The 26,670-nt window shown below is 36.9% G+C and overlaps 1 protein-coding gene across 1 annotated transcript in view; it reads right to left on the reverse strand.

Annotated features, from left to right (window-relative positions):
• Positions 1-26,453, reverse strand: part of LOC306662939 (antigen WC1.1-like) — a 114,062-nt gene extending 87,609 nt beyond the window's left edge. The window contains exons 1-2 of the mRNA XM_079143196.1: positions 26,315-26,453; positions 2,875-3,189 (exon numbers count right to left, since the gene is read on the reverse strand). Of these exons, the coding sequence (XP_078999322.1) occupies positions 2,875-3,189; positions 26,315-26,381 (382 nt within the window). The 5' untranslated portion in view covers positions 26,382-26,453. The remainder of the gene's footprint in view (positions 1-2,874; positions 3,190-26,314) is intronic.
• Positions 26,454-26,670: the final 217 nt, after the last annotated feature.

Consider the following 26,670-nt stretch of genomic DNA (forward strand, 5'->3'; position numbering starts at 1 on the left):
TACATAATCTCTTACCATAATAAATATGCATTAATATTTTATGGCTTCCAAATTGATCTGCCAGCACAGTTCATCTCCCTAGCATGATTTTATACAGATGTTGCTTTGAAAATGAAATGTGTCTGGAAGAATAAGAAACTTCAAATAGCCAAAACAATCCTGAGCAGGAATCATGATGCAGGAGGTAGCACAATACCAGACCTTAAACTATACTACAGAGCAATAGTAACAAAAATAGCATGGTATTGTCACCAAGATAGACAGTCAGACCAATTGTACAGAATAGAGAACACAGAGACAAACACACATAAATACAGTTATCTCATACTAGACAAAGGAGCCAAAAACTTATAATGGAGAAAATATAGCCTCAAGAAATGGTGCTGGGAAAACTGGAAATCCATATGTAGTAAAGTGAAATTAAACCTCTCTCACCCTGCACAAAACTCAACTCAAAAATGGATCAAGAACTTAGAAATTAGACCAGAGACTCTGCACCAAATACAAGCAAAAGTAGACCTGAATTGTCATCAAGTAGGCTTAGGACAGACTTCCTTAACAAGACTTCCAAAGCTCAAGAAATCAAAGTAAGAATCAATGAATGGAATGGATTCAAACAAAAAGCTTTTTCTCCGCAAAGGATACAATCAATAATGTGAAAAGAGAGCCTACAGAGTGGGAGAAAATCTTTTCCACATGCACTTCAGATACAGCACTAATCTCCAAAATTTATAAAGAATTTAAAAAACTTTACACCAAGAATACAAAGAACCTAATCTATAAATGGGCCAAGGAACTTGATCGACACTTTACAGAAGATATATGGGTGATTAATAAATACATGAAAATGTGCTCAACACCTCTAGTACTTAGATAAATGCAAATTAAAACAACTGTAAGATTTCATCTTACTCCAATTAGAATGACTATTATTAAGAACACAAGCAATAATAGGTGTTGACATGGATATGGGAAAAAGGTATACTTGTACATTGCTGGTGGAGTTGCAAATTGGTGCAGTCACTCTGGAAACCAAGCAGTATGGAGATTCCTCAGAAAACTTGGAATGAAACCACCTTTTGACCTAGTTTATAACCAAAATACTGAAAATTATCATACTTTAGTAACGCAGCCACATCAATGTTTATAGTAGCTCGATTCACAATAGCTAGATTGTGGAACCAACCTAGACACCCTTTAACAGATGAGTGGATAAAGAAACTGTGGTATATATACACAATGGAATATTACTCAACCATAAGGAAGAATCAAATTACGGCATTTGCAGGTAAATGGATGGAATTGGAGAATATCATGCTAAGTGAAATAAGCCAAGCCCCAAAAACCAAAGACTGAATGTTTTCCCTGAAAAGTGGATGATGATACATAATGGGGGTGAGGGGATAGGGAGTAAGAGAAGAATGGAGGAACTTTAGATTATGCAGAGGGAAATGAGAGGGAGGAGGGCGCAGGGGTATGAAAGATTGTGGAATGAGACAGAAATCATTTCCCTATGTACATGTATGATTACATGAATGGTATGAATCTACATCGTGTACAACCATAGAAATTAAAAGTTGTAAGCCATTTGTATACAATGCATCAAAATGCGTCTATAAAAATAATAATAAAAAAAGATGTAGTTCACTATGAAGAATTCAGCGTTCTCTAAGTTTATGTCATCAAGAAGTTTATTTTTTTGGAAAGTGTCAAACAAAAAAATCATGGAGCAGTTTTTCATGCCATATGTCTTTCAAATTAAATCCATACCAAAAAATACACAAATGCCATAAAATTTTCAATATATCTAGCCTACGTCCACAAATAAAATTTGTTATTTCCTTAAAAAAAACTGAAATGCCAGAAAAAAATTTTTAAAGAATAAAATCTGTAAGGATACAATATAAGTTTGTAACACTAGTTACATATGGGAATTAATAATGAAGGAATTTTATTATTAATTTTTTCTGTGTTTTATTTACCTTCAGTAAACCTGATTTCCTTTTAGATAAAAACATAACAGAAGTTTTTAATTAAAAAAGGATACTTGATGACACTCTATCTTTTCTAATTCATGTGTAAATTTTCAGAAGGAGCTTATGAATGACAATGCTGATAGACTTGTTAAAAATTTAAATACCTCTACCATAAAATCCAAGTTCAAATGATGGGGAAAAAAGAAAAAGAAATGTAGAGAGAATCTATTGTATTAATGATGGAAGGAAAACCTGTGATTCAGAGCATTTCACTTCACAGTTCTCTGGCCATTCCTGCCAAAGAACTAAGAATTCTGATGTCTGAACCTGGAAAGGAGATTTGCAACTTTGCAGAAATCCTTAAATTCCCCTGTGATATGTTTAATTTCCACGCCCTGTGCACATACAGTTACTAAACCAGTGCAAAAGTATATGGCTATGCACATAAAAACACTCAATTCAACTGAAAAGGCAAGTGTCATTCTTGTCTGTTTTTGAAAAGGGTTGCAAAAGGAGTGAAGTAATTCAAATTTCCTATAAATACTGTAAATTCTTGTCTGTCTTTTGAAAATGGTTGCAAAAGGAGTGAGGTAATTCAAATGTCCTATAAATACTAAATTATAGAAACAAATTTATAAAGATCGATTTATGTGGAATGAGCTTACGAAAAAACTGTCTTGTCCAATGAGATTACTGAGAAAGAAAAGGACAGTGTTTGAGACATACAAGAAGGAAACAAATTAATCCCATCATCTGCTGCTACTTTGAGCACTCAGGTTCTATGAAAGGACCTTTCAGCTTTCTCTGGCTCATCCATCTCCTGTTACCCCAGGGATCAGGCATTCAGTTCTTTCAAACTTTTCATTCTTCAACCCAGGGGGGAATGCAGTATCCATACCTGAGCAGATGACACCTGCATCCAAGTAGTGATTACAGTCGTGCTGTCCCCAGTCCAGAGAAGGGCACTTCCACACTTGGTCCTCCTCTCCTGTGCAGTTCAGCGCATCCAGCCAGATGGGTCCTGACCCCTCTCCAAACTGTGCACAGCAAACGGCATTAAGGGCCACTCCACAGCCCAACTGTCTGCACACCACATGGACCTCCTTCAGGTCCCACCTGTGATGACACACAGTTCCCCAGGAATGCTGGTGAAGGATCTCCACTCTGCCTGCACAGCGACTGCCCCCGTCCACCAGGCGGAGCTGTGGGGTCTCTGAGGAGAGAAAATCGTGTCAGTGGTTATATTTATACAGAGTGAGTTTTCTTATCCCATGGTTCTCCCTCCCCCAGTTAAGCATCCACTTTCAGAGTGCAGAACTTTTTGGGTAAGATGTGGAGTCACTATACTAGGGCAGTAACTCAGTCTCTAATCCTCCCAAAACAAGTAGGAATAATTGTATTTTAATAAACCATAAATGGAATTAAACTCAACATAAGTTAGTGAGTAATCTGAGATAGGAGTTATTATGTAGGTCCTACTAGAGTTAATCCCGTTGCTGGTAGAGATCTGCATGGGAGGTGACAAAACATTTCTAGAAAGGTCAGGTTTTCTACCTTGAGTAGTTAAAAGTGTCTTTCTCTGAATGATTTCTAAAAGTCTAATGTAGTGGGCCAGCATCTGTGTTGATTTTGTGTAAAGCACACACACACTTGAGTGCCAATGACCTGAGATTTGGAAGGATCAGCACACAGGGGATAGAGTAAGGAACTGGGATGAGACCATCAGAAGACTAAGGTGACAGCCATGAATCCAGGAGAAATCATAATCATATGTCATTAAGACTGAAAAATGAATGAACCATGGTTTACCTCAAAACATTTCACTAGTGACTCTAGGCTTCAGAGTTCAGATTGGATATATCATGTCAAAACTTGACGCCACTTTAGGTAGATTGAGTAACCTCCCCAAAAGGGTGATGGTCAACTACACTAGGAATCATAGAATGTTACTTCCCCCCGCCAAACAAACTGAATCTGTGCTTAGGACTTCCTTTAAGGAGTTTAAATTATTCAAAGATAGGAGTTTTTGGTGAAGAGGTAAATAGCAAAAAGGAAGGTATCTTTGTTATGACCGTATGAGTGAAAAGAAGGAAAAAAGGGAAACTATATTCAGACAAGAGAAAGAGGAACTTTGAAAACTAATTAAGAAGTCATGAGGAATCTAAATGACAGGGAGAAGCAGAAAGGCAACTCAGAGAAAAGTATAAGGCAGTTTAAAATGTGAATTCCAGCTCTCCTGGTGAGGGAGGCAACCTGCAAACATAAGGGAGGCTGGAGAGCTCAGACTACCCACGTGGTGTCAGCAGACAGCAGTTTTACCTGTGGGAGGAAACACATGGTTCTTACAAGCAATAGCTCAAGTTCAGGGAAATGTTCTGAGGGGGACTCCTCCTGCACAAGGGAGCTTTAGGGAACAAATTCACCACAGTGTTCAGCAAGCTCTGAAGCTCTCTAGAAGTGACCATTGTTAGGGACTAAACCTGCCCTGGGGTTTAGATATATAGAAAAATCACAATTTGAGATTCCTGGGTCGCCCACCAGAGTTCTTGGGTGGATGAAATTAGTCTCAGACAGGGAGAGTGTCTGTCACTAACAAGATGAGAGGTTTGAGTGGCAGGGAATGATCTGGAGGTCTCATTGCTAAGTGGTCCCAGCCTTTGTGAGAAGAGCAATTCTAGTCGCATGTGATTGCACAATGGGACCAGGTCTGAGAGTTCAGAGACAAGGTCTGGCAATTCACAGAATTCCCCATGTTACTTCTCCTGGGTGGAACTCAGTGGTTTGATTGTTTCACACCATTTTCCACGACATTCCAGGGATTCATCATGACTGGGACATTTGGATTGCCTCCATGAACAACAGCTAGAGGCCTTTGGAGCAAGTGTATGTCTACCAGTAGTTTGTTCCGCAAACGCTAAAGGAAGAGTTGGTGAGGTCTTGACTTTTGTTGTGCCTCCAGGTTACAAAGGAACTCCTCCAGTGTGATTGTGACCTATCTTATAAACATCTCCTTAATCTCCTTGGCAGGAAATAAGTGGGGGAATGGTGCAGTCAACTTATTGCTCCCATCCCAGCCCATTTTGTGGAAAGAGAGAGGAACTACAATTGGTTTCTTTTGCTGCCTACTAACCTTCATATACCTGGTGTATTCAAACGTTGGATGACCTGGAAAGAGTGATCTCCAAAGAAATACTTCAGCAGGGAGTAATTTTCATGACATTTAAAAAATTTATATCTTATATTTTTATTCAATTATTTTAAAAATTTTAAATGGATTTTTTTCTTTTCCTTTCTTTCTTTTTCTTTCTCATCTCCCCCCCTCCCCACACCTTCATTTTTATGGTGTTGGAGATTGAACCCACGGCCTCAAGAATGCCAGGGGAGCACCCACCAGTGAGCCACTCACGACCCCCCCATTTTTCTTTTGTTTTCTTCCTCCCTTCGCATTTTCCACCTGCAATATTCACTTTTGAATTAATTTTGTTTCATTTATTTTGACATTTATTTCATTCTATATTTTCTCTTCCCCTTATTTATTGTTACTGTTATGTTAGTTGTTGTTGAGTGTAATTGATTTCTACAGCTGGTTTATTTTATGTTGTTACTGCTGCTGGTGATCAAGCCAAGATCCTGCAACATGTTGGGTGTGTGCTTTGACAATTTGTTACATGTTCAGCAAGTTGAGAGAAGCTGCACCTTACTGTAACCATGACCTGGCCCTGCTCAAGCCTCCGTGGATCTTCAACTTAATAAAATGGGAAAAGTCCACAACTGATAATCCAAGGTAGGCATAATTCCTGCTCCTGGACATTCTCCACTTTAGGAACACCAGAGAGAAATTATTTATTTGTGCAAAAAGTATCTTGGACTTCAGCACAGGTTGCTGCCATAACTCCTCAGAACCAAACATTGAAGGAAATATTAGAAGAGTAGCAAAGAGCAGTTGCCCTATATACTGTATCTGCCACAACCTTGTCTCAACTACCATAAGAACCCCATTCATGTAAAACCTACAGAAAAAGAACGCCCCTAATGTTCTGATGCATGGAGTTATCAAAACCCACAATTACCAGCCAAGGAAGTCACAGAGAAATGACCTACAAAGTCCTAGGAATTACTGTCAACACTAAACAGGAACACTACATCCCAGGGCATATCATGAAGAGAAGAGTGCATACTAAGAAGACCTCCATATGTTTGGCATTTAATGAACCATAATATAATGAAAATGGAAGTCAACAGCAAAAGAAACTACATAAATACCTACATAGTGAACAATACACTTTTGAAATGACAATAGGACATTGAAAATATCAGAGACTGAATTTAAAAAGTTCCCAGAATCAAGTAAAAAATGGAAATACAAAAATCAGAACTTGTGGGATACAGTGAAAGCAGTATGAAAAGATAGTTTTTAACTCTAAATGAGTATATTAAAAATAGATCTTAAATAAATAACCTAATATTCCACATCAAGGTCCTAGAAAAACAAGACCAAAATGAAATCTATATTGGATACAAGGAAAGAAATAATAAAGACCAGAACTGAAATATACAAGTAAAACTAAAAAGGAACAATACAAAGAATCAATGAAATAGTTTGTTCTTTCAAACGATAAATAAAATTGGAATAGCCTTAGAAAAATTAGCCAAAGAGTGAAAAAACTCAAGCATATATAATTAGAGATGGAAAATGTGATATTGAAACAGACAGCACTGACATCAGAAGATCCCTAGAAAATATTTTGAAAAGCAGTGTTCCAAATAATTGTGAAATGTACAAAAGTAGGCAAATTCCTAGACACATACATCCTTACCAAAATTGAGTCATTATGACATAGAAAATCTAAACAGATCAATAAAAAGCAATGAGATTAAGGAAAATTTACTTTCCATCAATTCTTGAGAACAGAATTAAAATTGGGAAGATTGCTACTCAGTGAGGTTGATAAGTAAGGAGGGCATTCACCAACTAAACAGTAAAAGAAATCCTAGAGACACAGAGTCTAAAACTTTGAACATAATATAAGAATAATATATCAGAGAAGCACCAGCTTGACTGGCAGTGGCTGTCGCCATGGCTGCTGAGGGGAGTGTGAAACACAGGCAGAGAGAAGAAACCATGGGTGTTAAAAAAATTTAAAAAAATTGTCCTGGGGAAAACTGTGGAATAAAGAAGGAGGCTAATCTTAAAGAACCCAGAGTCAGTGGGGGAAGTGGTTGAGGAAAACCAAGTGAAATCACCCCAACCATGGGCATGTAGTTTGGTGGGAACTGCAGTCACCTGGCACGTGGGAACCATTTGTAAGTACTCTGAAGCAGTGAGCAGGGATAAAAGATCAGAACTCAAAAGGAAGATTGCCAGAGAAACCCAGAGGTTACTATTATGATACCCAGAGTGTTCCTGAACCAGAGTGACTGAAATAGGTGGGAAGAAAATTATGCCTGGAACATACAGGCTCCAGAAATGAATCAATTAAAAAATACTTTAAAATATCACCAACAGATTAGATTTCACAGGAAAATGGAACTTCAGACTTGGAAGACAGCACTTCAGGCTTTGAAGATGGAGTATATGAACTTAAATATTTGGTGTGCAATAAATAAAAAAGACTATTCATCTGATTATACAAGAAAATGTGGAGAGAATTAGAGAACAAACCTGAAAGTCACTGAGATAGAGGAGGTACAGGCTAGAGGCATTCTGAATATTTTCAATGAGGGAATCACAGAAAAATTTCTCATAACACATATGAAGTAGACATCCACATATAGAAGACGTATAGGACCCAAATAGAACAAGCTCAGAACAGAAACCTCTCCAAGATAATAATCATAATCATAATGATTTTGATCATAATCAAAATGTCTAAACATGGCAATGAAGGAAAGAATATTAAATGCTGCAAGAGAAAAGTCAGATCACATTTAGAAAGCAAACCAACAAGACTCACTTCTGAATTCTCAACTGAAACCCTAAAATAGAGGAGGGGCAGGAAATGAGATATTTCAAACTCTAAAAGAAAACATTTGCCAGCCATGATTGCTATTTTTAGCAAAGATCAATTTCAAAATCAATTGGGAAATAAAAACTTTTCATGACAAGAATAACTAGAATTCATGACCAATAAGGCAACACTAAAAATATTTCCCAAAGGGAAAACTGCATACGAGGAACCCCAAAACAAATCTAAAAGCTCCCCAAAGATTCTCAACAAAAGCACCAAATAAATGAAAATCAAGACAGATTTAAATAAGGTAAACAATTCAAAATGGCAGGAAACCACAAACACATATTCATAATAACACTGAATGTAAATGGATTCTATTCCCCCAATTAAAATATAGAAATAGATGAATGGATTTAAAAACATGGTCCACATATATGCTGTTTACAAGAGACTTATCATAGGCAAAGACACCACAAGCTGAGGTAAAATGATGGAACATATTTCTTATAAATGGAGTTCAAAACCAGCAGCAATAATTATTGCATTGGGATAAGAGGGATTCTAAAAGAATGTGGAAAGGAGGGAAATGGAAAGGGGAAGCTGGCCTCTTTCCTCATCCTCTGTCTTTAATTGATGCTTTAAACAGCATGACTCTGAGGGCAAGGAATGTACTAATAAGGTCAGAGGAAATTCACCTGTGCAGTGGGCATGCAACCTATCCTATACACTTCCCCTGATGGTAGGCATGGTGTGGCCCTCCATTGTATCCCAGCTCACCTCCACAGAGGAATGGGTAAGTAATAAAATACCCAAATCTCTCCTTTAAATCCTTTGAGTTTTTTCTTTGGGATTGGTAAAAAATAAAAGTATGCTTAGAGCCTTTACAGCCCTGGGTGTTGAAGAATTATTACTCTCTTTATTTTGTACACATGAATATAGATGTAAAGAGAGTGTTATGTTTGGAACTTAAATGTCCCCCAGAGACCCATATGCTGAAGGCTAGTTCACCAGCCATTGGCACTTTTGGAGGTAGAGGACTTTTAGCAGGTAGAGCCCAGTGGAAATAAGTCAGTCATTGAGGGTGTGTACTTGGAGGGATTTGGGACCATGGACCTTTCCTTTGCTTCCTGACAACCATGTGGTGAGCAGTTTCCTGTACTGCAGGCTCTTGTGTACTGCCTTGCCTTGCCACAAGCCCCAAGGCAACAAGGACAAGCAACCATGGGGTGAAACTCTATATCCATGATTCAATAAAAACTTCTCCTCTTTTAAAGTTGATTATTTCAGATATTTTATCACCACAATGGAAACATAACACGGAAGGTTAGGTAGCATCCATGAATTGAACTTTAAGCAAATGATAAAACAGAGGATAGAAGTTAGAATTTCTGCTTATCATGAAGAATGAAGGAAACTTCAAAGAAGGCCATTGCACTTACTAGGTAAAACTAAAAAATTTGAAAATTGTAAAAGAGTCTTAAAGACAGACATTCGTGGATACAACATGGTCTAAATATAGTAAAAAAAATCCAAAGACTACAGATCATTTTCAGCATATTCCCAAGACTTTATAGCATTTTCCACTTAAAATAATTTCTCAGAATCTGATCTTAGCAGCAGGGAACTACCATTGGGCTAGAGCAGCCAGGCAAATTCTGGCAATTACATGGAGCTAGACTGATGAAATTACAGACTAGAGCCACTGTCACATTACAGGTTTTCCCTCCTGAAATGTTTTGCCCAGTATGGAAGCTGTGAAGAACAGGAGGCCAAAACAACTACATCAAACACCTTGGAAAGCAGACTGGATATTCCCTTATTCTCTTGAATGCTGAGCAACCAGACCATTACAACTTTCCACTGAAGTCCCTGAGACCCTGTGTCCACAGGCACAGAGACAAATAGAGGCTGAATGATCTCTGCAACCTATAACCAAGATGTACTCCAGCTCAGCTCCAGGTTGCATTTGGGTGTTTTGGTAATCAGCATTGTCTTCATTTTCTAGTAGATGAATCTTTTTAGGTACAGAAAATATGCCTGGAGTAACTCATTATTTCATATAAAATTTCTAGAATTCAGTAAAAATTTTCATGGTATGTAACTAGGGGAGGGAAGAAGGGAAGGAAGGGGAAATACTGGGAAATGATATTGGACATATTAAATTTTTAATTTTATTCATGTACATATATGTAATGACAAATCCCACCAATTATACACAATTATAATGAACCAATAAAATATGGAAAAAAATTACATGGTATGTAAATACATGGTATGTAAAGAGGAGGAAACACATGACAAATTAATGAAATGAAAAAAATAAGATCAGAAAGTGCAGAAAGCTTCCGTGATAAGGATGTTACTGTCATGAATATATAAAAAGAATAAATAAAAATGATGTTAGAATTGGCAGGTGAAGACTTTAACTATGATCAATGTATTTAGGAAAAAAGGAAAGGGGAGAATAAGTAGGAAAAAGAGAACAATTTTAGCAGAGAATTGTAAATATATAAAAAAATCAAAGGAACTTTTGCCAATTGAAAATAAAATATCTATAATAATTAAATGAAAAGGTTTTAAAAAGTTAAGGCAGAAAAAGAATTAGAGATTTTTGAACCAAAGACTATAGAAAATTCCAGAAACTAAAATGCAGAATGAAAGATATTGGTATAAAGAATAGAGCATAAAAGCTAATTGTGACATGCTGACATTGTCTAACATACAGAATCAGAGTCCGAAGAGAGAAGAGAAGAGGCAAAAGGAGAGGCAAAAGGGAGAGAAGGAGGAAGAAAGAAAAGTTGGAGGAAAGGAGGAGAGGGGAAAGAGGAGAAGGGGGGGACATAGGAAGAGGAGGAAAGAAAGCAGAGCTGCTGAAGAAATGTTTGAGGGTGTTCAGGGAAGTTAAAATACTTTGCTGAGTCTCACCTGAGCAGACAACTTCAACAGTCCCACTGGGGGGGCAACTGCCTCCAGGACAGGGCACCCTGGGGCAGGACCAGAGCTCAGGCTCCTGGCCTGCACACTGGTGGAACTCTTCAGCCCAGATCTGTCCATTAGCTGTGTTTGACATATTGCCTTGGAAGGACACTGCTTTGCCACATCCCAGCTCTGCACAGATGACCTGGGCTGTGGGGAATGTGAAGTTCACATCAGACACAGGAGTCCATCCTTCTCCAGAATTTACTTCCACAAGACCTGAGCAGGGTCCATCTACTCCAACCCAAGCGCACAAATCCTAAGGGAGAAAATATGAGCACAATGAGTGTTCTTGATTGTGCCTTGAATCTTGATGGTGCCATGTCACAGGCAAGGTATGAAAGACTCCCCCCCCCCCCCAGTTTGGGGTATGTGGATGGTTTGACAGTGGTGTTAGAATGGAACTTCCATGAGTTGCGGGAATCAAATTTTGGAGCAATTTGCAGGGTCAGTTTATACTGACTGAATCTAATGAATGGAAAGTTAAATGAATTATCCTTTCATTGAAACATTCTTTCATGTATAAAAGGCTATATATCTATGAATCTATCATTTATCTAACATCATCCATCCATTATGTATCTATCCACCTGCCAGTGTGTCTGTTATCCTATATATCATTCTACTCACGTACATTCCTCCTTTACAAGATCTGTATTTATTCACTAAATATTAACTCAATCACCTCAAAGAACTATGCTTATTTGTTTCACCATTTAATCCTTAGATACTTTCAGCTCCTGGATAGTAATTCCAACTAAATTATATTTGTTTATGACCACAAAGATTTCAGTACTTATCAGAATCTTACTATTTTTAGTTACTTACTTTTAAACATGAGAAACACACAGTAAGTAATGCAAGACTGAGGGAAAACCCAATTTTATAACTAAAATAATCAATGTTTTTCCCATTGTAGAAGTCCGAAAGAATATTTCAGGGCTTATCAAAAGTGATAATTATTCAAGTAGCTTTTCTGCTTTTTGTTTTGTGTTTAAGGATTATTTAGTTACTGATGAGTAAGAATTTGAAGAAAACTATGAGACATCTATAGAAGATGGTCCAAAAGGGAATTCAATTATGGTTCAGAACCTTGGGGATTCATTTGACTACAGATATGGACCCACTATTGAATAATATTTGTTATGAGAAGTGCAACAAAACCTTTTTAAAGAGAAAAACATGATTATTATTGTTTTCTTTTCAAAGCAAGCCATAAATGGGATAAACAGAAAAGCATTTAAACAACATTCTAAAATTATTTCTTCAGACATTAATTAGTTGTGTTCCTATTCTTACTGATACTTGATGTATTACCAATGAGTTCTGGATACATGAAGTTGTTCTGCAAGGTATTTCAATCTAGATGAAGTTAGGATGCCTAGTTAATTTGATAAAAAATATCATAAACTGAAATGGTCTAATCTTCAGAGCATTATAGCTTTTAAGAGCATGAGAAATGCAAGTGGTATGAAAACCAGTCATAAATATTGTGTCCAGGGTCAGGTACAATAATGATTACTCTCCCTATCTTGGTCAGAACAGAAATGCTGAAAGTCTGTGGTCTCTGCCTGGGGGACACTGCCATGTCTTCTCCCCTGTGCACTCTGGTTTCCACTCAGTTCCACCTCCATATTAGAGGTTACTACCAGCATCAACAGTGAGGGCCACATTTGTGCATGGCTGAATATGGTGTCAGGCTTGATTTGATATTCAAATTTGTCTTTGATATTTCCTTTTCCTTTTCATTGTTAAAAGTTCATTACTAGTTCCCAAGAAGACTTGTGGAATAGACGATTGAGGTGAAGTAGTACTACACACTTTGCTAAAGTCTACCTGAGACAACCCACTGGATAAGCCATTATGGTTCTTTTTAGATAGACTGTTGATGGTATCTGTATCTTAGATGCTGGTTTCTAGTAATACCATACAATTCTTCAATGATTTTTACCTAATTTGCATTGATAAAAATTGGAGTCATTTCAGATAAAGAAATATCATTCATAGCAGCACTCAGCTCAGGAGTTCTACTCTTCACAGATCAACTAGACCTAATCTTCCTATAGTCTTATTAGTCATGAAAAGAGTAAAATTAATTCATTGAACATTCTCAGGGCTTTGGCTGGACTATCAGGCACTGCTGTAGGAAGAGATCTTAGAGCGACCCCAGCAGCAGCATGTGAAAACTGACTACTTTTTTTCTCATTATTGAACATTTATTATATTCTAGGCATTATATTATGAAATTACATTCATCCAGATGTTTCGAATAATGTATGACTTAGAAATCTTAGCCTTTATCAACTATCCACAGATAGGTGATCCTCACTTGTAGTTCTCAGGCATTGATGGACTCTTGCAAATAATGAGGTATAAACAACTCACGTCAGGGTGGTGGCTCAGATGTAAGTTTGCTCTGCTCTATGAACCAAGATCACCTGAATTCCAAAAAATGGCTATCATATGGTCTACCTAGACCTCTAATTCAAAAGATGTTTCTTTTATTATAGTGGTTTAAACACAATATTTGTTTTTAATCTCAAAAGTACACATTCTTTTTGTACTATTTCAGTGGTTGATACCTGGAGATTAAAATTTTCCAATTATCTTTTCCATTTCCAGATGGCTGAGTAAAAATACCACTGATTTAATGGGCTACCCTCCTCACACCTATCTTTTTTATGCAAGGAATATGTAAGATAGTCCAAAAAACCAAAGTTCAAATTTTCTCTCTGATATGTGGATGCTAACAAGCAATAAGAGGTGGGGGGAGGGAAAGAATATGTTTATTTGATTAGACAAAGGGGAATAAAGGGAAAGGAGGGGGAATGGGATTAGGAAAGACTGTGGAATGAATCAGATATAACTATACTCAAGTATGAATACATGACCAGTGAAACTCCATATCATGTACAACCACAAGTATAGGATCCTAATCAGAATAAGTTATACTTATGTAAAATAATATGTCAAAATACACTCTACTGTCATGTATATCCAAAAAGAACAAATTTAAAGAGTGAATGTATTCATGAATAGAAATTATGGTGTCATGCTGTATGTATTGCTCAGTCTACCGAATACCACCATTGTGAATAAATAGACATTTGAATACTATGGTTGGTTTCAATTAGACCTCTACAATACGGAATACAAAAGGATCAATGTATGTTCAGAGTAACCCTTCTTTATCACTGGGAATGGGATATGCCATAGCTTGAGCATGGTTTAAAGGCCTGCAGTGGTCAGCCTTTATCTGCAATGGCTGTTTTCCATGGTTTACTGAAACAATTGGTATGCATCTTCTCCCTCTGATTATAAACTGCATTTATATTGAAAGTTGCTTCTTTGAGTTGTGAGACATAGAGTAAATCTACTGCCTGAGGTTTTTTATTGAGACACGGACATTAAGCTTAATATCCAGTGCTGGTTCTCTTAGTGATAATTTTCATAACAAATGATAGGCACCCAACAAAGTGGTTTGATACCACAACTGTAGAGATCAAAGATAAGATGAGTTTCTAAAGAGAAAGCATGAGGAATGGGGACTGATGCTTCCAGAACATTCCTCCCATGTTTCCTTCCCAATTCCTGATTCTTTCCATTTGCCTTTGTTCTTTAGACATGCCCTTCCCACAAAGCTGACACTGTGGACCACAGCATGTGTTTTTGATCCACAAGAATATGGTAAACACAGGGCAGTGACTCCTACTGACCACTCCTGTGTTATGGGAGAGAGTACTTACTAGTCCTACCAGGGAGAGTGGATTAGAATAAATGAGTACACCATCAGCATACAGGGTTGATCAAGAGCAATGGTGCACCAAAGGAAGAGATGTTTATCAGTAAATTGAATGCATCTGTGAAATTCATGAGAATAAATCTAACAGGAAATATATAGGACCTTTAAAAAAGCAACCAAACTTTTTTTGAAGGTTTTAAAGTGCTTACTTTTTAAGTGAAAGAATTATTAATTTTTATATTGTTTTCTTTAATGAATGCAAATATCTGATAGACTACAGTTCAACCTCTAAGTTATTTCTATTTGACTTTATTTTCCATGGTAGAAGAAAAGGGCACAACAAATTCCTCACCTCATGGCTGGGAAGAGAGTGTTAAGTGGAGGCCAGGATTCTACAATCTCTATCAAGAGCAGCCCCCTAATGACTTAGTGGCTTCCTACTAGCCCTTAACTCCTAAGGGCTCTGTCACCTCCCAACAGAGCATGTTGGAGATGAAGCCTTTACCATAAAGTCCTTTTGGGATACTTTAAGGATCCAAATTAGCAGCCACCACATTTTTTGAAGGGTCTACAGAGTAGCAAATTTACCAATGATCATTGTGTTTAGAATTAACATATTTAATGTACTTGTATGAAAATACTGTAGAACCAAGATAGCAAAAATTAAAAGAAAAAAAATCCACAGATTTTGAAATCTATCTGGCACCATAGAGAATTATACTCTGTTTTGTATCTTAAATTAGGAAAAAAAAAAAGAGACTTGTCAGGTTCAGACCATGCACAATATGACTCTTAGTGGCCTAGGGGACCTGGAGTATTGGGCCTATAAGTGACAGAAGATATGTGTTTGGCACAGGACAGCAAAAGATGTCTTTGGTGGTTACTTTTGTAGTGACAGAAAGATGGTTGGTTCACAGTCAGGTTGTGGGGCTGTTTTATTTCTAAGCAAAGAAAGTACTATGTACCTTTGATTTTGTAGCATAAAACCACTCCCAGTTTTACTTTTGCTTCAAAGAACCATCTTTTAGTGTCTTACATCTCCAATATTCTAAAAGTCTTCTGATAACAGCTTCTTTCAGTGCTAAGATTAAAGATCATTAAATTGTAAATAATATTGAGGATTATAAAGCACTATTTCCTTATTTCTTGGTAGAGATGGAGGATCCTGTGTAGGGTAAGTGATTTCTACAAAGTTACAAACTGAGAGAATATGGTTGGAATCCTGACCTATCCTCTTATGCCCTTGTTTTTTCTTCCCAATGACAGCTCCATATACCAGTTTACTGCACATTTCCTCCTCCCTTGGCTCAATGTTAGCTATATGTCACATGTCAATCTTACTGGTGCATCTCTTGTACTCTCTTCTTCAACTAGTGTCCTCCGATTCTTATACTTAACCCACTTGCAAGAAAGACACCAACCTGAGTCATAAGAGAATCTGATGGACCAGACTAGAAAATTGCTCCTCTGTACCTATGACTGAGCCTGGGAGATCTTTAATTCTCCACATTTGGCTCTGTACCTCTTTTAGCCACAGGAAATGTCTTTCCTTACCCCTTCTCATGACTGAGCATTAGGACTCAATTTTACCCAGGGAAACTGGAAAGCCAGGATGACAAGGTTGTTTTTCAACATGTTTTATCAAGGTGATACCATTATTATTTTTTCCATGTGCAAGGTTGCCTTCTTATGCAAGTTTGACTCATCTGCATTGAATCAACTCTCTGGGTCCATGACAATATCGTCACCTCTATCTGTCTCTTAATTCATCAATCCAGGCTTCTACTTTCTCTTGGGCCAGAGCACTGTGTTGCTGAAGTATTGGGGATGTCTCCATTAGATATGGTATTTGGTCACTTAGAAATCCACAAATATTGACTATGGTTCTTAAAGACCAAGCTTGCTCTTTAGCTTTCAAAGCAGAGGTGGCTGCATGACCTTTCCATCAAGTAAAAGGAAGGGGCATAAATTGTGGTCACTAAATGCTGGGAAATGGCCATAGTAACCTCTGATTAGGACATGATGAAAATGAGGGAGAAAAGGAGGCTTCAAGAGGGTATGAGTAAACTTTCTGCTCAGGTCTGATATTTATGTAGGAGATGGATATTTAGAGGCAATATTAAAGTCCACCTCATGGTTTATTCCAAAAAGCAAAGAACTTTTTAGAGTTTTCCATGTTGCAAGAATGTTGGTAGTTGTTGAGAATGTAAATCACAAAAAAATGATGCTGTTAGCTTTGGTATGGCTTACTTCTGGTGGGAAGAACACAAACAAACAGTTTTCAGTCATTTGAGAAGTTTATGAAGGACCTATGAGATTGACATATGATATATAGTTGAGATTGAACATGTGATTTATACAGCTAACATTGAGCCAAGGGAGGAGGAAATGTGGAGTATCCTGGACAAAGAAAGAGAAATTGCAGCATAAAGAGGAACTACTGATGCATATGAACCAATCTAACCTAAGCCAAAAAGATTTTAGTCGTAGCATTTCCATTTCATCTCTTCTATATAAATGCACTTTGACCTTAGGCAAGAGTTTTAATGACATTTCTTTACGGGACCCTTTATTCCAACAATCTAACCTGCTAATACCTCAAACTTGAGTAACTCTTACAACTCATTCTTCTCTTTTCCATACAACTAGCCAGCAGAATTCACACAAATGTACACTGGAATTTCTACAAATTAAAACGGGTCTTCAGTACTGCTCAGTATTGCCTCTTATCAGCTTTCATTGCCAAACTCTGGTAATAAGCATCTTATACCTCCAAAATTCTACTTGTATTCAACCCTCCCATCCTTATCAAATAGTCCCAAATGCATTTTCTATCACCGAATTCAGCAGGTAGAAAACTATGTCATCTTTTACCAAAATACATGCACAATGACATTTATTGAACCCCACATTAACTTGCCAACATATGACTGAGTTTCCGAGAATCCACAACTCAGAGCTTTTTCATATGTAGTTCTCTCATCCGTCTCACCAAAAGCTATGTATTCTTTTCTCCGAATTTGCAAAAGACTTTGTAATAACCTATACTTTCCTCTGTGATTTGTTTAATGATCCTCTGTGCCTAATACCTACTAGCCTAGTACAGAACAGTGTCTCAGGCTACACATATGGAAACACTTCAAAGGAGAAAAGTTAAACCTCATTCTAATCATGCCTTCTGACAGGCTCACTGTCTCTAAGGAGATATATATGTTGTATTGCAGATGTTTTGAATTATAAGCAATTTTAAAAAGAAATTAAAAGTTTAATTTTAATTAAATTGATATTAAAATAAATTTTATTTTCAAGGCAGACAATTAGAGAAAAAACAAAAACTAGTGAAACTCATGCAAAGGAAGTAAGTAATAAAGCTCCATCACAATCAGAAACTGAGCAGTCTTGGTTTATAAGATAGATCTCTGAGTCCTTTCTAGCCCATTCACCTCTATTTCCACAGAAATCAGAACCTTCTTTTCTAGAACTTTTCAGTCTCCAGACACTGGGACAATACAATGGCAGTACCTGAGCAGAAGACTCCTACAATATCCCTGCCTGCTGTTGCGGTTCTGCTGCTCCCAGCCCTGGGAAGGGCACTTCCACAAGTGGGACTCATCTCCTGTGCAGTTCAGGTTATTCGGCCAAAAGCACCTTCATCCATGCCTAAAGTGCTTAGGATGGAAGGTCACTCCACAACCCAGATGAAATTAAACCTCTATCTCCCACCCTGCTGGAAACTCAACTCAAAGTGGATCAAAGACTTGGCACCTAGAACAGAGACCCTGTGACTACTAGAATAAAAAGTAAGGCCCACATCTTTACCATTTCAGCCTAGGATATGATCTCCTTAACAATACTCCTAAAGCACAAGAAATGATATTGAGAATCAGTAAGTGGGATGGATTCAAACTAAAAAGTTTCTTCTCAGCAAAAGAAACAATCAATAACTTGGAGAGTCTACAGAGTGGGAGAAAATCTTTACACATGCACTTCAGATAGAGGACTAATCTTTCAGGATACATAAAGAACTCAAAAACTTAACACCAAATAAACAAATAACCCAATCAGTAATTGGGCTAAAGATCTGAATAGACACTTCACAGAAGAAGAAATACAATTGATCAACAAATCTATGAAAAAATGTACAACATCTAGCAATTAGGGAAATGCAAATCAAAACTAAGATTTCATCTCATCCAGTCAAAATAGCAATTATCAAGAATACAACTAACAATAAATGTTGGTGAGGATGTGGGGGAAGACGTCCATTCATACATTTTTGGTGGGAATGCAAGTTGTTATATCCATTATGGAAAGAAGTATGAGATTGCTCAGAAAACTTGAAATGAACCCCATTTTGATCCAGCTATCCCACTCCTTGGTTTATACCCAAAGGACTTAAATCAGCATACAAGAATGACATAGCCACATCAAAGTTTATAGCATATCAACTCACAATAGCTAAACTATGAAACCAACTTAGGTGCCCTTCAACAGATAAGTGGATAAAGAAAATGTGGAGATATATAGCTATATCTATCTATCTATCTATCTATCTATCTATATATATATATAAAACAGGAGTATTACTTAGTCTTAAAGAAGAATGAAATTCTGGCATTTGCAGGTAAATGGATGGAGTGGAGAATATCATGCTAACTAAAATAAGCCAATCTCAAAAAACTAAAGGCCGAATGTTTTCTCTGATATGCAGATGCAAATTCATAGTAAGGTGGGAGGGACTAGGGAAGAATAGAGTTATTTTAGATAGGTAAGGGGAGGTGAACGGAGGGGAGGGGATATGAAGTAGGAAGGATAGTATAATGAATATAATGAAATAGATCTTATTACTGTATGTAATGTACATATATGACGTTATTACCATATGTAATGTACATATATGAAATAGACCTTATTACCGTATGTAATATACATATATGACTGCATGGACTGATGTGATTCTACAACATGTTCAATCGGAAAAATGAGAAATTGTATTCTATTTATGTATATCGAAGTGAATAAATGTATTCTACTGTCATAGGTAACTAGAACAAAATTTTAAAATTTTTTAAAAAGAACTACAGCAGAATACTACATGGTATTTCAAGATCTGCTATAAATCTACCATATTAAAACAGTGTAGTATTGACCTAAGGATAGACATATGGGTCACTGAAACCTAACAGGAGCCTGGAATCAAACTCACATATTGCCTCCCCTTCCTGAGTGAACAATAAGAATGACCAATGGACACATGAAAGGTACCCCAAACCATTAGTAACTAGTGTAAGACAAGTTAGATCTAGAGTGAATTAAACTTGTTCAGTAGAATTTCTAAAAGAGTAAATGGCAAGTGTTAGGATTTGTAGTCATGGGAATGATAGTACTAACTTTGAAAACCTCTAGCAGTTACTAAAAAAAAAAATATATATGTATATATACATATATATATAATTTACCCTAACATCATGATGTGACAATTTCTATAGTACTCCAAAGCAATGTAAAATTATGTGCTCAGGGAGAAATAGACATGAATGTTCTGAATGTTTTATTTATAATAAGAAAACTAGGATGTCACCCATCTGTTCTGTAACAGGTGAATGGATAAACATATTGAGATCTACCCATATGAGGAAAGTTAATCTGCAATAAAAGGAATAAATATCTTAAATAAATTTTGTTGAGTATATTTAAAGTATGTAACATGATGTTAGGGTAAATTATATATATATGTATATATACATATTATATATGTATATGTATATGTATACACATATATATATGATATGTATACACAAACATATATATAATATGTATACACAAACATATATATTTACTACGGTGTGAAACAAAATATCATAACCAACAAACCACATTCCTGAATTTTGCTTTTCATTTTTTGCTCTTTGGCAAGACCAGCTAAAATCTATGCTCTTAGCATGAATCCCCCAAGCAGCACAATTTTATTATCTACAGTCCTCACCACTGCATGTTATAACTCTAGACTTGTTCATATTATGTATGTGGTCATTTGCATACTCTACGTACATTTCAACATTCTCCCATCTCCCAGCCCTCTAGCAACTATATTGGTCCTTATCTATGCATATTTGATTTTTGTAGATTCCACACTTAGAGAGATCATGCAATATTTTTCTTTCCATATCTGGCTTATTTCATTTACTATAATGTCCTTGAGGCTCATCCATGTTGTGACAACTAGCAATACTTGATTCACCTTTTTTAGAGCTTGAATAATATAAGACAGAAAATAAAATATTGACACATGCAACGGACAGATAAATCTCTAAAACATGTTGAGAAACAGACATTAGGGGTACCTATTGTTTAGTTCTACTTATATGAAATTTTACATAGTAGTTAGTCTATAATAAACAGAAATCTAGTAAGTATTATGTTAGATGTTGGAGGCTAAAGAGAGGGGAATTAGTTGTAAAATGGCATGAAGAAGACCTTTTGATAATAGAAATGTTCTAGACTTTCTTTGTAGCATTACAATGTGTCCAATTCTACTTAAAGTGTATGCTTACGATCAACTCAATGTATTGTTTTGTAATTGTAGCTAATAAATTGATTGTCAAAATTAATAAATTATATGCACATAAAGTAATGCCACTTACAATTGCATCAAAATCCTCAAACATTGTAGGAATAAATCAAAGGAAAACATGCATGACAATCACTACTGGGGGAAATAAAGAGAATGAAAAACAGGAGACATAAACTCCTGAATTGGAAGATTCAGAGTATAAGTTGTTATAAACTAACCCAGACTGATGTAGGGAAGTAGTTAACATTGTTGAACAGAACCCCAAGTAAAAAGTTACATTTTTGGAGGAAAAATTATCAAACTTATTCTAAAGAGCACTTGAAAAGATCAAGAATATCCAAAACATTTCTAATGAACAGGAACAAAAGTAGACGACTTATGAGATAATTGTTTAATTATTATAAAGTTACAGTGACTAAGTTGGTCAATGGTTGGGCACAAGGACGAAGGTACATAATGTTATCACATAGAAACAGACGTTGGAATCTGACCCACAGGTGTATGAACATCTAATTTATGACTGTGGCTTTCACGCCATTTCATGTAAGGGAAAAATAGCCTTTTCAATTAATGGAGTTAATTCTAAGTTATGTGGAAGAGACTTAATTCAACCACAATCAATTCTAATATGGACTGCCAACTATAAATATGAAAAGCAGAATAATAAAGTTTTGAAAATAAAGCATATTTTCATGATTTCATATTGTTGAATATTTTCCAAAGAGTTTATATAGATGTCTGACTGTGGTGGATTAAAGCAATGTCAGATAATAATAAGGATCACAGCATCTATTTATCAAAAGACATCATTAAGGAGTGCAAAATCCCATATGCTGCAGAAAAAATTGTATACAGATGTCTGACAACTAATGAATGACTTTAGGTTGTGTTTTACATATAAGATCCCTGTAAATTTATAAGGAAAGATACCTCAATAGAAAATTTGATCAAAGTGTACAAAATGTTGTTATGTAGGATGGATAATTCCAGAGATGGACTGCACATCATGACTTTAGTTAATAACATTACACTGTGGACTGATATTTGCTTACAGAGTAGATTTTACGAGTTGTTGCGATACAGAAACACAGATGCACACCCACAAGCTAACAATGAGGTGATAGATGTAGGTTGCTTAATTGTAGCAGTCATTTCTTTATGTACAGATGTATAAAAACATCAGATTGTATTCCTTAAATATGTACAAAAGAACAACAAAAGAAACCAAACCAAAATAAAACAAAACTCTTCATGAAACTAATGTGTATTCTGAAAACATTGGAGAGTGTTTCATATATAGCAATTAAATTAAAATACTAATATAACTGTCCGAATTCCATCTTTCTAAATTGATATTCTATTAGTTACTACATAAGTGTATTAAATTCTACTTCTATGATTGTGAATTAAGAAAGAAAAATGGGCAAAAGATATCAGGCATTTCACAAGAAAACAATCAATATTACCATTAAATAAATCAAATTTAGTGCCTTAGCCATTAGGGATACACAAATTAAAATAGGAAACAGTACATTATACCACCAGCTAGTTTAAAATGAAAAAAAAAAAAAAAAAAAAAACCACTGGCAATATTAAGTGTTGGTGTGCAGTAACTAGAGTTCTCAGGTTTACTGAGAGCTCTTATTTGGTAGTATTTACTACAGTTTAATATAATCAGATGTTGTGACCCACAAATAGTACTATGTACACAACAGATCTGTATCCTCATGTTCATCAGAAAACCTGTAAAGAATGTCCACAACAGCATCACTTGTAATAGCTTCTAACTGGGAACAGCTGAGGGGAGAATGGACAGATATACTGTGGCATGTTACATCATGGAATATTATATAGTGATGATAATCAATGAAGTACAACTTTCAATAATATAGATATTTTTCACACTTACACAATGTTGAACAAACAAAATAAGGAACAAAGCATCACATATTATATGATTATAGACGCAGGCCAAATAATGTGTGATTTTGGAAGTCAGGGAACTGGTTAACCTCCTGAAAGGAGACATAAAGTTATCTTCTTGTTGTTAATATTCTATTTCTGGATTTCTGTGTTGTTTACATGTATTCATTTCATGAAAATTCCTAGAGCTTGAGACTTGAGCTCTTCCACATTTCAAACTTCAATAAAAATTTAAAATAAAGTTTCGAAGTCTGGCCACCTAATTTCAAAGATCAAGTCCTTTGTTCTTATGCTAGATCATCTCAGTAATATAAATTTCATAAGACTTACTGGCCACACTACTGTTTAAGGATAAAAATTATAAAATTTGAATCTAGGAGAAGTTAACAGAGTTCTAAGAGCACTGGAATATTATAGTTATTATAATACTATTATAATATAATATATATAATTATATTATATATGATATACATATGGAATAAGTTGAATATACATAATTCTATTATATATAATATATAAGTATATATACCAGCTTATTATTAGCATTTGCCCAAAATAGAACAATTAATAAGGATTTGAAAGTTATGATTTCTATTAAGAAATGTGTAATGTGGAGACTTCTGTTATACTATTATAGAGATGCTGTAGGTGTGTATATACAGTTTTATATCTAAAAACAATTCAATTCTAAAAACCATTATGTCCCTTTACATTTCTGTTTTAGGAAGCAGTCCCTGCTCACTTTTGATTAGATTAGCTACCTTCCTACTGTGTTCCTACAAAGCCTTTACTTTCTTAATTACCATATATTTCATAGTTCCTCAGTGTGTGACTGGTTTAGTCGTCCACCTCCCCCACTGTGCTGTGTCACTGAGAGGTACATTCATTCTGTAGCACTGATGCCTATTAAAGTAAGACAGAGAATGATCACCTCCAGCAGTGCAGTGCACTAGGTACTCTAGGGAACCCTCCAGTATGCAAAGAAAATACTCCACAGAACACAACCAGGTCATGAGACCAGCCTGGCCTCGATGAGATATAAGCCTGTGGGAAGAAACTGGGTGGCACTAGGATGAATTTTGAGGGGAACCCCTTCTGAGGATGCTGTGCCCTTGGATCTGTATTGAGGGGTGATGTCGGAGCTCTAATGGATACACCCAGTAAATCTGTGCCACAGAAAGGATCAACTGTGATCTGGCAGGCTGCTGTGGTCACCTGGACTACTGGCAGTAAAGGCTCTTGTGTCATGTTCCAGGGTTTGAAGAATTTTTGATGCTCTGGCAGCATAATACCAGGGTTGAAATTAGACAAGAAGGTGGGGCGACCTCATCTCAACCAAGTGTTTTAATATGTGAACATGTGTTTGATAATTCAATCCTGTAAAATGTTCTGAGGAAAAATTAAGCTTGTTTGAATTAGTATAATTTCTTCTCAACCTGATGAGAAAATTAATTCCCTGATCTTGCTGAGGCAGAGACCAAAATGGAATCAGAACATCAATTTTACATTTCATTTTGAGAATCTACCTCCTAAAAGCTAGCACAGCTTGCAAACAGGAAACCACAATGAGCATACAGTCAAAACCCAAGGAACTGGACATTCCTAGGACAAGGGAGTAAGGAGTAAGGGAGTGGAGGAGCAGAACCTCTTGCTCTTGCTGGGAGGGGTGGAATTTTCCAAAGAGGGGACAGAGGCTTCGGAAACAGAGCCATGGAAATAGAGAAGAGACTGAGAAGTGAGGAACACTGTTGAAGCAGGCAGGACCAACACCTGCAACCAGAAGAGCAGGATTTCCAGGGAGGTGGCTAGATCACTCCCATTTCAGGAGCTCAGACACTGGCAACCTGAACTCATGTAGATTTCATGTAGGGCCTGAGAGAACCACAAGGGGGAAAATTCACCATGAACTGTCACGAGCACAGGGTTCTTCTAAGCAGCCGATACTTGGTGTGTGAGGGAATAAGTGTGTGTGCTCACAGGTAAGGGAAAATTGGACCAGGAGAGGCTCATCCTGAAGTCTCTAAACTGAATCCCTGTTCTGCCAACAGTGCTAACATCAATTCATCTATGACCTTCTACATCTGGTAGAGATTTTTTTTTTTTTTTTATCTGCACAATGGGATCAGAAGACCATCAATCCAAGTGGTAGGAAGAGAAAAACACCTGCAGAAAGACAAGTTCTGCTAAGAACCCAGCGCTGGGGAGAAACATTATAGTGAGGCAAAAAACGTCTGAGCTGTGGGTTTGTGAGGAAGAAAGAGAATCTCAATGACCGACTCAGACTGCAGGTGCAGGGTTTCTGTGGTTATAATTACAGTTCATGTTGTGGGGGTGCTTTTCTTTATAGGCACCAAGGTTTACATCTGTCCTCATCATGTACACAAGCACGCATACCATCACCCACCATGACTGTCCTCACCATCAATCCAGCAGCCTGGCTCAGTGATTTCCTATGGACTCTTTGTCTAAGCAGTTGACTTCCAGTGGGCAGGCATGCTTCTGCTCACACTTTTTACCTTCAAAATTCCTTCACCCATTACCTTCCTTCTGTATCTTTCTGTTTCCCTTTGTCAGTCTTTCCCCCCCTTCTCCCCTCAATCTTTCTCTCTCTGCTTCTCTCTCCGTGTATTTCTCTTTCTCGGTTTCTTGCCTCCCACTTTTCTCTTTCTGTACTTCATCTCTCTAAGGCCTTTTCTATCTCCTCCTTACCTTCCCTCCCCTCCCTCTTTTGTCTCTGTCCCTCTGTATTGTAGACACAAACACACCAGTTCACTAGCTGAAAAGGGCAGAAAACACCAATATGGAGGGTAAGTATATGTAGAGTACAGAAGGAACAGATAAGAGACCCAGCCTGAGGCCATCCTTCAGCCTCTAACGGTTATGGGAAACCTGGGAAGTGAGATTTTAGGTATCATTGTGGAAGTCTAAAATGTAGTTTCTGGTCCCTCTGGGAATAGATTTTATATCTTATCGCCACATCCCACTGGCTGTATTTGAATAACTGACATCCCACAGAAGAAAAATCAGCATTCACTGTCACTTGGGATCATATTAGGTCTAAACGAAATGATCTATAAAGAGGCATTGTCTTTAGGGATCCTAGGGACCATTTCCCAGAACCTTGGAACTAGTCCAGCATCTTCCTGGTCTTAAAAAGGGGGGCTACGCTTACCTTGAGCACCTGCTATGACAGTTAGGAGGAGAAAAGCAAGTCCCTGGAGAAGGCAGTGTCCCTGCATGGTCCTTCTGCTCCTTGTGTCCTCTGGTCACAGCGTTGGTCTCCCCAGACAATCTGGGGAGCCCTCCCAGCCCTTCCTGTGGTTCCAACAGCAGGAAGGGGATTATATAGTGCCATTCACTGACATGGCCATTTCCTGGGAGCCAATAGAAACTCTGTTTAACATCTTCCCTGCCCTCAGAGACTGTAGGTAAAGGAAACTATCTGAAGTGAAACGTCAATTAGCTGCTGAATCTCAATTATCTCCTTATATAAAGTAAGAAACTTTTTGATATTGGATTTTGTCTGTT

The sequence above is a fragment of the Sciurus vulgaris genome (genome assembly GCF_902686455.1).
Source record: "Sciurus vulgaris genome assembly, chromosome: 5".
In the NCBI taxonomy this organism is placed as follows: Eukaryota; Metazoa; Chordata; class Mammalia; order Rodentia; family Sciuridae; genus Sciurus; species Sciurus vulgaris.